The sequence below is a fragment of the Schistocerca americana genome, chromosome 10, assembly GCF_021461395.2.
Source record: "Schistocerca americana isolate TAMUIC-IGC-003095 chromosome 10, iqSchAmer2.1, whole genome shotgun sequence".
Classification (NCBI taxonomy): domain Eukaryota; kingdom Metazoa; phylum Arthropoda; class Insecta; order Orthoptera; family Acrididae; genus Schistocerca; species Schistocerca americana.
In genome coordinates this window covers 168,321,492-168,336,186 of record NC_060128.1, presented here as the reverse complement: position 1 = coordinate 168,336,186, position 14,695 = coordinate 168,321,492, and the positions used below count along the sequence as shown (strand labels likewise).

The window sequence follows — 14,695 nt, the reverse complement described above, 5'->3', positions numbered from 1 at the left end:
CTGAAGCGCCTAGAACCGCTCGGCAACACCTGCCGGCCAGCAATTACTTAACAGCAACCAAACATATTAAATAAAACGGAACATTTGCACATATTGACAATTCTACAAAAAATTATTCACCTAAATTCCAAATATATTCAGGAAGTCTTGTCTCCGACCAAATGAGACAAAGTGTTTAACTAATAAAGAGAATACATTGCATAGCATTTTATCAGGTCATCAAAGTTTTTACAAAGAACACTCTTATGATATCGATACTGTCAAGTAATATTTACTACAATTTAACTACAGAATGCTAAATAAAACAAAAAGGCGAAATAAATTAATAGAGCACTAGAGCTCTGGTGTTACAATCTGAACAGACATCATTCCGATGTAGGAATATGTCACACGGTTTCTTCTTGGCGCTGCAAGGTTTTTGCATCGGTGTAGTTCGTAAGCTGTCCAAGTGCACGAGAGCCCGAAACAGAACAAGATGATTCACCAGAATGTCTAAGGGATCCAAAGCCAAGTTGTCCTGTAACGCAGTAATCCAGTACGCACCAGAGTCCACATGCGATGGCAGATTACCTCGATGATCCAGGCGGTGCCACTAGCCATTTGATGATCAGTTGTGCCGTTACACGGCTTTTTTTTCTCTCTTTCTTTGTTGTTATTTCAATTCCTCACGAAGGGGTGGGCTGGCGGCATATGAAAACGCAAACGCTGCACAAATTTGAAAGATTTCTCAAATACATAAAAATGATTCTAAATCCCCGTGGTGAGTGTGGCATATTGAATGCGTATGTGTGATTGTCTAACATTGTCTCTGTAATGGAAACGTCACACACGCAAATGATCAAAACGACCCTGCTACTGACAACCCAAACCTAGGGAGTTCAATAAAACGAAGTATCGTGTTGTGGCTTTACTTCAGTTTAGCAAATCAAACCAATTATTTCTACCAGGATGCTGCTAAATGAATCACAGTTTGTATGCTGTAAATGATTTCTCCTCAAAATTACTTCATTGATTTACTTCAAAGTTCTTTGCCGATTTACTTCAATTTTCTATATTCAGATGAAACTGTGAACAGAATTAATGAAAAATTAAATACCTAACAAACGAAAAATATCGTGGTAAATTGATTGTAATTTCTATTGCGAAAATAAATTACAGAGGCAATACCAGTCTCGGACATAGTACTGTGAGACGCCACTAGATCGCGGGACGAGCGAAAGATTGAGAATTTGACAGAAACATGATTGAAGACTCTTATTTATTGATTACTTGCCGTTGTTACACATTCCACATACGCTAAAATATATGTTAGCCGCGTTTCACAGTGATTTTAATTATTAAAATCTACAGTGCCACACAAATGCTAAGACGGGTCTTGGATATAGTACCAACAACAGTCACTAGATGGCGGGCCGATCAAAAGATCGAGCAGAACACGAGATTTCCCGAACTGTGAAGTAAATGGTTCAAACAGTTCGGGTCATGCTCGAACACAGCCCTACTTGAAACATTGAAAACTGAACTCAAACAATAGGAGATGAATTTTCCAAAAATACAATGAAATAAGTTGATAAATCGGTATGTCTTTTTTAAATAATTAGACATTTTTCACCTGTGATGACTAAATATGTATTTAAATTGAACTAAATATTAAAAAAATACATAAAATATTTATTCATTAAGCACATGTACATATTTTTAGAGTCAAAATATGTCTTGCAGAAATTTAAGCGACTGATATGATAAAAGTATGTATTTTACCGTGAGAATTTAGCTACATTTTGCATTATAGGAATGTTTCATAGTTTGCAGTTTAAAACTAATAAAAGCATATTGTATGACGTAATTGTTATCAGTAATCAATTTTTTGAAATTTTTGAATATTTCCAAAAGTCAGAACCAGAAACCTATAACGTGATTTTTATGAATGGTGCAGGTGAAGACACGTTCATTCGTCACATTCTGTGGACACCCCGTGATCAAATTGCCCTTCGATTTAAAGCGATTGCAGTTTCCCATGCGGCTTGCATTCGCTATAAAGCATCAACAATGCGCACGGGCAATCATTTTCTGTGTCAGATATTAGAAACCCTGGGCAAAGCTGGACACTGCAGCTAGTTTAAAACAAAGTTATCTTCGTCGCTGAAGGAGAACGTTATACACACTTTCATCTGGGTGTTTCTGTTTCTGTGTTTCATCTTCAGGATCTGCGGACCCTCTGCCGTGACGTACGCCTACCTGGGGGAGTTCCACTCGGACAAGACGCGCACCCAGGCCATCGTCTACGTCTGCATCTTCCTCTCCATGGCGCTCCTCGTGGAACCAGGTGAGTTGCAGGTTCTGTCTAATGATAGGCCGCGTTACGATTCATTACTCAAGAGGAAAACACGAAGTAAGTCACTATCAAAACGTGTTGTATAAACACTACATTTTCACACAACACCGATGGAGGGCATCAATATTAATTGATTCGCTCATTTTAACGATGTTCATTATGCTCACAGGCCAGTTCCGAGAAAATTTTTTAAATCGTAACTGTTGGTCTCAGGCAGCTTAACTTAGTGGGCCCAAGTTGCGAGGAGCGTAGACAACTTTGAAGATTAATGCAACACATTTTTTTCTCGGTCAGTGTCGGTTGAAAAAACGCTAAATTTGTTGTGAGACGTCGTGGAATGTTCCTGCTTCCCGTATAGTTTCATGAAGTTCCAGTAGGTGGTGGAGCTATACACAGCCTTCAAAATGGCGTCCGTAACGGAGGTGCGTTCCAGGCAGAGAGCTATAAGTGAGTTTCTTTTGGCGGAAAACCAGAACATCGCATGCTGGATGTTGACGGGGACCTGACAGTGAACAAAAGAACGGTGAGTCGTTAGCCAAGCCGTCTGTCATCACCACTACAACGTCGCACAAACCTGTCCGATCTGCCGTGTGTCAGCCAGCCGCACACAGCTTTGACTGCTGTAATGCTGGAACGTGCGGACACTCTCACTCAAGGTGATAGACGGATCACAATCAGACAGCTCGCTGCTAAACGGGACGTCTCTGCTGGTAGTGCTGGCACACTCGTCCACAAGTTGGGGAACTCAAAAGTTTGCGCATGGACTCGCGACTTCCGACTTCAATTTCTCAGTCCAATGAGAGATGCACTCCGCAATACATGGTCGATGGGGATGTTACGGCTCCAATATCGACCAGTGGAGTGGCACCATGCAGGTATACAGGCGCGCACATACAGGTGGCATAAGGCCGTCGCACTGAACGGAGATTATGTGAAAAATAGGGTTTGTTGTCAAAAGAGTGGGGAATAAAATGGTTTGTTGGAATCCTGAATAAAGCCAACTGCTCCCAGAAAAAATGTGTGGCGTAACTTGTTGAACGCCCCTCGACAATACCTAAGCAGTCTGTTCCAGACACAGGTGTGTAGTGAAGCAAGTCTTCTGGTCCCATTTGCATATCTTAAAAGTTTTTTTCGGATTATGCTGATACAACAGCTCCATATTTAGCTGTAATATACAACCGCTCCCTTGATAAAATATGGGCTCCTACAGACTGATTAACGTGCACTGCTGTCGTCAGTTCCTGATGCAGGATTTGATGTCCCAGTATGGCTATGGAGATGACTCTGAAGCCATGGGCAGCCCTGTTGTCATGGATACTGTGCACTCATAATATCTCTTTATGTTTCAGCACTTGTTCCATTTTGCCCGGGTTATGATTCTGTAGCTGTGGACAATCCCCTTACTGCGGATCACCATGTGCTCCTAGCGCCTCTTCCTGATTCATAACCTGTTATTCCAGGTTTGGCCTTGGCAGTGAATTCGCAGTTATCGTCAGCACTGTTGCTATGGATCACTGCTCACTTCTTGCACCCCTTGATAATCCAGGACATAAAAAATGACTTCATTCTGGAAATAGTCCTTTAGCCTTTCGCTAAGCTATTTCTGCACGATAACTTTCCTTCCAGGAGCGTTAGTCCTCGAAGGGTATGCACGAAAACTTATGTGAAGTTCCAAAAATAGGAGGGATGCGTTGGAGGAAGTAAAGCTGTGAAGGGCTTCCATGAGCCTACGTCTACATGCATACAGTTCAAACCGCTGTGAAGCACATAACAGAGGGAACTTCATGTATAGAGTGTGAGAAGAATGTTTAAATGCATCTGTGCATGCTGCAATATAATTTAATCCTTTCCTCACAATCCCTATGAGGGCTTTACATATGTGGTTGTAGCATACTCCTAGATTCACAATTTAAAGCTTGTTCTGAAATTACAAGCTTATTATGGCTATTAGGCCATCTCAACCTAAAACGAGCTGACATAACATCTTCACTTGATAATGGCCTAAGGCCGAAATTGCAATCGTGAAATAAAGAAAGTGTTACAGTCACTGGCGTAAATATTATGTTTTTTTTTTTAAATTCTACATGACTGTGGATCCCAGGTATAAAAAGTTATTTACTTGTTCTGGAGCTCTGAAAGTAAGCTTTCTCAGGATAGTTCATGTCTATCTTAAAGTGTCTGCCACTCTAGTTTTTTCGCTGTCCGTAACATTCCCCTATGTGCCAAATAAACCTGTCGCCATTCATGCTGCCCTTCTCTATAACCGTTCAATATCCTCGTACTGATACTATACTCATGAGCAATATCTACAATAAGTCGGTCGAGTTGTTCGTAAGCAGTCTCCTTTGTAGACCTATTATATTTCCCTAATATTCTACCACTAAACCCAAGTCTACAACCTGCTTTACCCGCTACTTAGCCTATGCTATGGTTTCATTTCAAATCCTTCCCAGATGTTACATCATCGTAATTGTACATGTTGACCAGTTCCAGCTGTGATTCGTTGAAACTATAGAGATAGAATACTAAATCTTTTTAGACTTTTGAAGTGCACAGTTTTACATTTCTGAACATTTTAGGCAAGTTGCCATTCTTTGCATCACTTTGAAATCTTATTTCGATCCGATTGTATTCTTGTGCAGCTTTTCTCAGACATTACCTCACTATAAATAACGGCGCTATCTACCAAAAGTCTGAATTTGCTATTAATGATACCTACCAGTTCATTAACATAGAACATGAACAGTAATGCTTGCAACGCACTTGCCTGGCACACACACAGAGTTACTTCTACATCTGTCAGTGGCTGGATACCCCCATCACTATAGGATTTCCCTCTGAGAGGTGGAAATTTGGGTCAAAGTCCTGGTCGAGTGCACGGTTTTAAGCTAGCGCTAAGTTTCAACTTCCAGGCTATGTGTTCCAGTCTTGGATTGTGGGACTATTCCACAGCCATGAGCAACCTAGCTGCTGTGAATCCCTGTATACTCATGGCGTCGCTTCCAGATCGAGGACGTAGCGTTGTAGGATTGGCTTGGAAGTTGTGAAACAACTCAGTTCACTTAAGAAAGCCAAGTCTTCCAGTCCAGATGGTATACCTACAAGGTTCCTCTCAGAGTGTGCAGAAACAATAGTGCCTTTCTTAGCCATCATATATAACCACTCACTTGACGAAAGGTCTGTTCCTAAAGACTGGAAAGTAGAACAGGTCACACCAATATTCAAGAAGGGGAAATAGGAGTAACCCTTTGAATTACAGACCCGTATCACTGTCCTCAATTTGCAGTAGGATTTTGGAGCATATACTGTACTCGAACATTATGAATCACCTTGAAAAAAATGACTTATTGATACATAACCAGCAGGGACTCAAAAAACTTTTTTGTGCAACATAGCTTTATTTCCATGAAGTAATGAGTGCTGTCGACAAGGGATCTCAGATCGATTCCATAATCCTAGATTTCCAGAAGGCTTTTGATACCGTTCCTCACAAGCTACTATTAATCAAATTGCGTGCATATGGAGTATCGTCTCAGTTGTGTGGATTCGTGATTTCCTCTCAGAGAGGTCACAGTTTGTAGTGATGGACGGTAAATCATCGAGTAGAACAAAAGTAATGTCTGGCGTTCCGTAAGGTAGTGTCATAGGCCCTCTGCTACTCCTGATTTATATAAATGATCTAGGTGATAATCTGAGCAGCCCCCTTAAATTGTTTGCAGATGACGCTGTAATTTACCGTCTAGTAAAATTATCATACGATCAATTCCAATTACAAGATGATCTAGAGAGAATTTCTGTATGGTGCGAAAAGTGGCAATTAGCACTAAACAAAGAAAAGTGCGAGGTCATCCACATGGGTACTAAAAGAAATCCGATACATTTTGGGTGTACGATAAATTGCACAAACCTAAGGGCTGTGAATTCGACTAAATGCCTAGGAATTACAATTAGGAGCAACTTAAATTGTAAAGACCACATAGATAATATTGTGGGGAGGGCGAAACAAAGACTGCGCTTTGTTGGCGGTCCCATTAAAGAGGCAGCCTACACTACAGTTGTCCTTCCTCTGCTGGAATATTGCTGCGCGGTATGGGATCCTTACCAGGTAGGATTGACAGAGGACATCGAAACAGTGCAAAGAAGGGCAGCTCGTTTCGTGTTATCGCGCAATAGGCGTGAGAGTGTCACTGATATGATACGCGAGTTGGGGTGGCAGTCACTGAAACAAAGGCGGTCTTCTTGGCGGTGAGATCTATTTACGAAGTTTCAATCACCAACTTTCTCTTCCGATTGCGTAAATATTTTGTTGACACCCACGTACGTAGGGAGAAATGATCATCATAATAAAGTAAGAGAAAGAGCTTTAACGGAAAGATTTAGGTTTTCCTTTTTCCCACGCGCCATTCGAGAGTGGAATGGTACAGAAGTAGTATGAAAATGGTTCGATGAACCCTCTGCCAGGCACTTAAGTGTGAATTGCAGAGTAACCATGTAGATGTAGATGTAGATGATTCTGCACAGGTGGGCAGCTGTTCACGGTTTGGACTCAAGATCCAGGAATTAATGTTGTAGAACTGGATTTGGCGGTGGTTCCACAGCCGTGTGTAACCTCACAGCCATACGGCACTTCATGTTGATGATTTCTCTTGCAATACGGGAACCTGCTGTTCGCAAACATTTCCAACTTACAGCTGGACATAGTCAGCTACACCCCACGATGGTTCTACTGTGCCCCTGCCTCAAGTAAGCCACCAAAGACTGACGGAGATATCTTCCATTCCACAATATCGCAGATGATGGGAGAGATGCCGTAAGTGCATGGTGATCCACAGTAGTGGGGCTGCCTTCATAAAGTGGAAGCGGCGCCAAGTCAATCGCATCAAAATTATCCGGACACCCCCAAAAACATGTTTTTTTTATTAGATGCATTGCGCTGCCACCTACTGCCAGGTACTCCATATCAGCTGCCTCAGTAGTCATTAGACATCGTGACAGAGCAGAATGGTGCGCTCCACGGAACTCACGGACTTGGAACGTGATCAGGTGATTGGGTGTCACTTGTGTCATACGTCTGTACGCGAGATTTCCACACTCCTAAACATCCCTAGGTCCACTGTTTCCGATGTGATAGTGAAGTGGAAAAGTGAAGGGACACGTACAGCACAAAAGCGTACAGGCTGACCTCGTCTGTTGACTAACAGAGACTTCCGACAGTTGAAGAGGGTCGTAATGTGTAATATGCAGACATTTATCCAGACCATCACACACGAATTCCAAACTGTATCAGGGTCCACTGCAAGTACTATGACATTTAGGCAGGAGGTAAGAAAACTTGGATTTCATGGTCGAGCAGCTGCTCATAAGCCACACATAGCAGTAAGTGTCAAACGACGGCTAGGTTGGTGGAAGGATCGTGAACATAGGATGATTGAACAGTGGAAAAACGTTGTGTGGAGTGACGAATCACGATACACAATGTGGCGATCCGATGGCAGGGTGTGGTTATTGTGAATGCCCAGTGAACGTCATCTGCCAACACGTGTAGTGCCAACAGTAAAATTCGGAGTTGGTGGTGTTATGGTGTGGTCGTGTTTTTCATGGAGGGGGCTGCACCCCTTGTTGTTTTGCGTGGCACTATCACAGCAGAAGCCTACATTGATGCTTTAAGCACCTTCTTGCTTCCCACTGGCGACTGCATCTTTAACACCATCAAACACCCGTTCATAATTCACGGCCTGTGGCACTGGTTACATGACAATAACATCCCTGTAATGGACTGGCCTGCACAGAATCCTGACCTGAATCCTATAGAAAACCTTTGGGATGTTTTGGAACGCCGACTTTGTGCCAGACCTCACCGACCGACATCGATACCTGTCCTCAGTGCAGCACTGCATGAAGAATGGGCTGCCATTCCCCAAGAAACCTTCAGCACCCGATTGAACATATGCCTGCGAGAGTGAAAGCTGTCATCGAGGCTAAGGGTGGGCCAACACCATATTGAATTCCAGCGTTAAAACTGCAACTCCCAGTACCAATTTATGATCCAGTACTTGGCGTTTCAGGACTGGCTTGGGTGTTGATTCTGCAGGACATAGGATCGTCAACTACTGTGAGTCACCATCTGCTTCTGGGTCTCTTCCTGATCCAGAGTTCAGTGTTTCAGGACTGGTTTGGTCGGTGTATCTGGAACTCTTGGCACCTCTTACTGATCCAGAATTTGACGTTTCAGAACTGGCTTGTGCAGTGATTCTGCAGAACGGCAGCCCAACTTCTGTGAATTACTGTCTGCTCATGGGGCTTCTTCCCGGTATATCGAGATTGCATTGATTGGTAATCACACATCTCCTGGCACCTTTTCTCAGTCCAGGGCTTGACATTTCAGGACGGGCTTGGAGGGTTATTCTGCACAACATGGACGTCTCAACTGCCATGAATCACCCTCACACCTGAGGGCTGTTTCTGATCCAGGACTGGCTTCATGAGCGTATCAGTCGCTCATGTCTCCACTTACTAATCAAGACGACTTTTCAGGACTGGCTTGGATGGTGATTCAGCAGAACATGGACAGCCCAGCTGCTGTGAATCACTATCTACTCTTCTGGTCTCTTTCTGATCCAAGGCTATTTCATCATTGGCTTGGTCTCTGTATGTCCAGCTCCTGGCACCTGTACCTGATACACTGTGTGCTCATGTCACCTCTTCCTGGTCCAGAGCTGAGTGTTGTAGGATTGGCTTGGTCAGTGTGTTTGCAAATCCCAGAACCTCTTCCTGATCCAGTACTCGACGTTTCAGGACTGGCCTGGGCGGTGATTCCTCAGCCCTGGGCTGCCCCGCTGCCGTGGATCACGATGCGGTCCTGGAGGGTTTTCCTGATCCTGGGCGCTGTTCCCAGCGCCGCCACCTTCCTGGGGCTGTGGCTGCTGCTGCCGGAAAGCCCCAAGTTCCTGCTCGCTGTCGGCAGGCACGACGAAGCGCTCGACGTCCTGCGCAAGATGTTCGCCACCAACAGCGGCCTCCCACCGCAGAAGTACCCAGTGAGCCAAACTAAAACCACCTTCCGTGCTTCAGTATTACTTGGCGTCCTTAGGAGCCAAGCGTTTCAACACGGGTCTGCACTTTCTAGACACCTAACTGTTGCACAGCTTGTTTCTCAGGATTCCATACCTCAAACGGAAAAATTATAGGATCATTTCGTTTTCTGTATGTCTGCCTGCCTGCCAGGCGTCTGTCTGCCCAACTGTTCAGAATCCTTTTTCTCAGGCAATCAGGTTGAAATTTATGGCCGCGCGGGATTAGCCGAGCGGTCTCAGGCGCTGTAGTCCTGGACTGTGCGACTGGTCCCGGGGGAGGTTCGAGTTCTCCCTCGGGCATTGAAGCATCCCCAACTCTCTTGTGGTTCCCTTTTTAGGTACTCCACGTCGACGTCTGCTCGTAGATACGTATCGTCGATAGGTTTTCCGGCTTTACTTCCCGACGTGACAGCGACGACTCTACGATGGGGTGCGGGCCTTGTGTTTTGCTATTACTGCGAGTCTTTTAAATATCCCTTTTATTTAGTATTTAGTCCTGCTAAAACTCTCCCCTTTCATGATTAAGACAGCCTGCGCCACTTTTCGGCGGGAGTGGGGGTGTCAAAGAGTCACAAAAGTTCATATTAAGCAGTCCGTAAAACAGTAAACGTTCACTTCAGTCAGGGTGCTAGTTAATGCCTACGCTTTCCGCTAGATGGTGTTGACTTACTGCTGAATAGCTTTGGTTCCGAAAAACCTCCACTGATTAGTACTAGGTAAATGAAATAAGTACAACACACTTGTATTTCACTTTCACTCTGTATTCAAGGATTAAGATGGTGATGGGTGATGGTCTATTTAAAAGGTCCCTAGCCTGGAGGAATCTAAATAGTCCGCAAATGCCGATATGCATGCGCTCTAAGTCCAGATCCGCAACTAACGGCACACGACACTTTCAAAAGTCCACACGTTAATATCTGAATACCGGTACCTCTGAATTCACTCGCATCAGCAGATAATTTGAGTTTCTGCCGTCTCTATGTCCGTAAAGTTCCAATTTAGCATTAAAGTCCTACAATCCCCATAATACTCCGTTGCTACCAACAGTCAGAGATCATACACTAGATCACTTTTAATCTCCGTAACATTCTAACAGTTTATCGTGAATCTTAACACAATAAAGTCCAATCTAATTATTGTCTCCTGACTGACACGGGTTCCCCGCCCTTTAACGAAACAATCAAGGAAAAAAGGCAGCAATAATGACTATCATGCCTTTTTATCGGTTTTTCATCACAAGAGTTTAATATCACTGCCTTCTCCATGACGGAGCTTCCGTGGATTAAACTACTTACTGATATACTATAATTTTGATCTGCAATTACCGAACTCTGTTTCTACACTATTTTCCCCTCTAAAAATTCTATTCTTAATTTTAAATTATTCTTTCTATAGCTTCTATCACTGCAAACTGAACGGGGTGTTGCAGCATGGATGTGTGTGTTTGTCCTTAGGATAATTTCGGTTAAGTAGTGTGTAAGCTTAGGGACTAATGACCTCAGCAGTTAAGTCCCATAAGATTTCACACAGATTTTATTTATGCCACATACTAAGGTCTACGGTTTCTAGGTGGGGTAAAAAATTTATACTTCCAAGTCAATCCAGTCAACAGATACGGACATTTATGTCGCATATTTTGATATTCGCAAATACATTCATTGATACGTTCAGCTAGAGTCATGAAATTTGGAAAGATGCAAGGTTTCACTGTATAAGTACAGGAAAAACTTCTAAAATTGCTAAATTGTAATTATAAGCATATAAAATTTCTACTCTTTTAAGATCCAAGTCGTAAGCCGGACGCTTTCGATGAACTACGAGCGATTAGCAAAGTATCCGGAAAAAAGTGTAAAGTAATGAATTTTATGTTAGCCTTATGTTATGAGTATTTATTTGTTGTACAGGGTGACCCAAAAGTTCGATAACAAAATGGTTCAAATGGCTCTGAGCACTTTGGGACTTAACATCTGAGGTCATCAGTCCCCTAGAACTTAGAACTACTTACACCTAACTAACCTAAGGACATCACACACATCCATGCCCGAGGCAGGATTCGAACCTGCGACCGTAGCGGTCGCGTGGTTCCGGACTGAAGCGTCTAAAACCGCTCGGCCACACCGGCCGGCTGGTTCGATAACATTTGAAAAGGCATTAATTCACGTAATAACGCTGGTAGAGAGACAAAACTTGACAATCATTTCTGAAATGACGTTGGGTTTTAATTATACCGAAAAACGAGTGCAAAAGCTGGCCAACAGATGGCGCTGGACAGCAACATGACAATGACGCAGCATGAGAATAGTGCATAGAGTGAGCTGCAATGACAGGGGGAATTGAGAGGCGGCAGCAATCGCGGCATGTTCACTTTACATCTACATCTACATCTTCATAGATACTCCGCAATCTAGAGTACAGTGCATGGCGGAGGGTACCATGTACCACAACATGTAGTTTCCTTTTCTCTTCCACTCGCAAATGGAGCGAGAGAAAAACGACTGTCTGTACGTCTCCGTATGAGGACCGATTTATTGTATATTATCTTGGTGGCCCTTACCCGCAACGTATATTGACGGCAGTACAATCGTTTTGCAGTCAGCTACAAATGCAGTGCTCCAAACTGTCACTATAGTGTATCTCGAAAAGAACGTCGCCTTCCCTACAGGGTTTCCCATTTGAGTTCCCGAAGCATTTCCATAACACTTACGTTTTGTTCGAACCTACCCGAAATAAATCTAGCACCCCGCTTCTAAATTGCTTCGAAGTCTTCCTTCAATATGCCTTGGTACGGGTCCCAAACACTGGAGCAGTACTCAAGAATAGGTTGCGCCAGCGTCCTATATGCGGTCTAACCGAAGTCGATCGTTCGCCGTCCCCTACCAACGTTCTCACATGCCCGTTCCAGCAGTCCGGAACCGCGCGACTGCTACAGTCGCAGGTTCGAATCCTGCCTCGGGCATGGACGTGTGTGATGTCCTTAGGTTAGTTAGGTTTAAGTAGTTCTAAGTTCTAGGGGACTGATGACCTCAGAAGTTAAGTCCCATAGTGCTCAGAGCCATTTGAACATGCTCGTTCCATCTGATATCGCTTTGCAACGTTACGCCCAGATATTTAAACGACTTGACTGTCTCAAGCAGGACGCTAGTAATCCTGTATCCGAACATGACAGATCTGATCTTCCTACTCATCCGCATTATCTTACATTTTTCCACATTTAGGACTAGCTAGGGTCATTCGTCACAGCAACTGGAAACTTTGTCTAAGTTGTCTTCTGTTTTCCTAAAGTCAGTCAACTTCGACACCTTATCGTTACCACGGCATCATCAACAAACAAATGCAGACTGCTGCTCACCCTGTCTGCCAGATCATTTATGTATATAGAACAACAGCGGTCCTGTCACACTTCCCTGGGGCACACCTGACGGTACCCTTGTCTCTGATGAACACTCGCCGTGGAGGACAACATACTTGGTTCTATTATTTGAGAAGTCTTGAGCCGCTCGCATGTCTGTGAACGTATTCCATATGCTCGTACCTTTGTTGACAGTTTGCAATAGACCACCTTGTCAAAAGCTTTCCGAAAATCTAGAAATTTTGAATCTACCTGTTGCACTTCATCCGCAGTTCTCAGTGTATCATGTGAGAAAAGGGCAAGCTGAGTTGTACACGAGCGATGTTGAAACTTCCTGGCAGATTAAAACTGTGTGCCAGACCGAGACTCGAACTCGGGATCTTTGGCTTTCGCGGGCAAGTGCTCTACCATCTGAGCTACCCAAGCACGACTCACGCCCCGTCCTCACAGCTTTACTTCTGCCAGTACCTCGTCCCCTGCCTTCCAAACTTTACAGAAGCTCTCCTGCGAGAGCCCACCACAAAAGATAAGAAAATACACTTCGTTTTGTTAACTTTTTTTAATAACGTATTTTCTTAATAGGCAACTGATCATATAAAATGTAATAGTCAGCCACCCGGATGCAAACATTTTTTTAAAAAAACTGATTAACCAGATTTCGATAATTCTAAGACTATCTTCATCAGAATGTTAAAAGTTACCTAGAAAAATATGTAAGGTATAAATAATACACATAAAATAGATAAATGTGTGAAAATTCTCAACTAAAAACTGAAATTACATGAAATCACATAACAAATTCAAAATTTCAGCACCAGTGCTCTCGTCAAATGACATATTTGTGTTCCATGAGTCAGGAATAAAAATCATAATGAAAAATAACTCGTGGAACCTAAATATGTCATTTGACGAGAGCCCTGGTGCTGAAATTATAATGTTGTTAAGGGATTTCATGTATGTACAGTTTTCTGCTTTTAGTTGAGAATTTTCACATATTATCTACTTTATGTATATTGTTTATACCTTATATATTTTTCAAGGTAACTTTTACCATTATGATGGAAATGAAATGAGCGTTTGGCGTCATTGGCCGGGAGGCCCCTCGCGGGGCAGGTCCGGCCGCCATATCGCAGGTCTTATTACATTCGGCGCCACATTGGGCGACCTGCACGCCGGATGGGGATGAAATGATGATGAACACAACACAACACCCAGTCCCTGAGCGGAGAAAATCTCCGACCCAGCCGGGAATCGAACCCGGGCCCAGAGGACGGCAATCCGTCACGCTGACCACTCAGCTACTGGGGCGGACACCATTATGATGAAGATAGTCTTAGAACTACCGAAACCTGGTTAATGTGTTTTTTAAAAAATGGTGTGTAACTGGTTGGCTGATTACATTTTATATAATTGCATACACGGTTGCTGAGCCCACAGTCGAAAAATGTTTAAAATATCAGGCAACTGATCTATAAATAGGGTCCAGAAGCTAAATATTTCTTTTAGCGCAATCCTAGCTATACCAGCGCATTTTCCGTAATTTGTACACAGAGATGCGCGGGCCGTATTTCCACAATAAACTTAAAAATGTAAATTTCGTTAATTGTCATTGACTTTTATTCACTACATGCGCTTTAAAGATGTACATTGAGGCGAAAAAAGTCATGGGACAACAGTATCCACATATACAGATGGCTATATTACAGCGTACATATAGTATACAAATAAGACGGTAGTGTATTGAAGTAGTCTTTTGTACTCAGGTGATTCACGTGAAAAGGTTTCCGGCGCGATTATGGCCACACGACGGCAGTTCAGAGACTCTGGAGCTAGAAGCATGCTACTTTTCATTTCGGAAATTGTTACGAAATTCAGTATTCCGAGATCCACAGTGTCGACAGTGTGCCGAGAATACTAAACTTCAGGCATTACCTCCCA

The 14,695-nt window shown here is 43.3% G+C and overlaps 1 protein-coding gene across 1 annotated transcript in view; it reads left to right on the top strand.

Moving 5' to 3' along the window:
- LOC124552345 (synaptic vesicle 2-related protein-like) overlaps positions 1-14,695 on the top strand; it is a 137,425-nt gene that overhangs the window by 25,053 nt on the left and 97,677 nt on the right. The window contains exons 4-6 of the mRNA XM_047126614.1: positions 2,205-2,326; positions 8,401-8,511; positions 9,098-9,372. Of these exons, the coding sequence (XP_046982570.1) occupies positions 2,205-2,326; positions 8,401-8,511; positions 9,098-9,372 (508 nt within the window). The remainder of the gene's footprint in view (positions 1-2,204; positions 2,327-8,400; positions 8,512-9,097; positions 9,373-14,695) is intronic.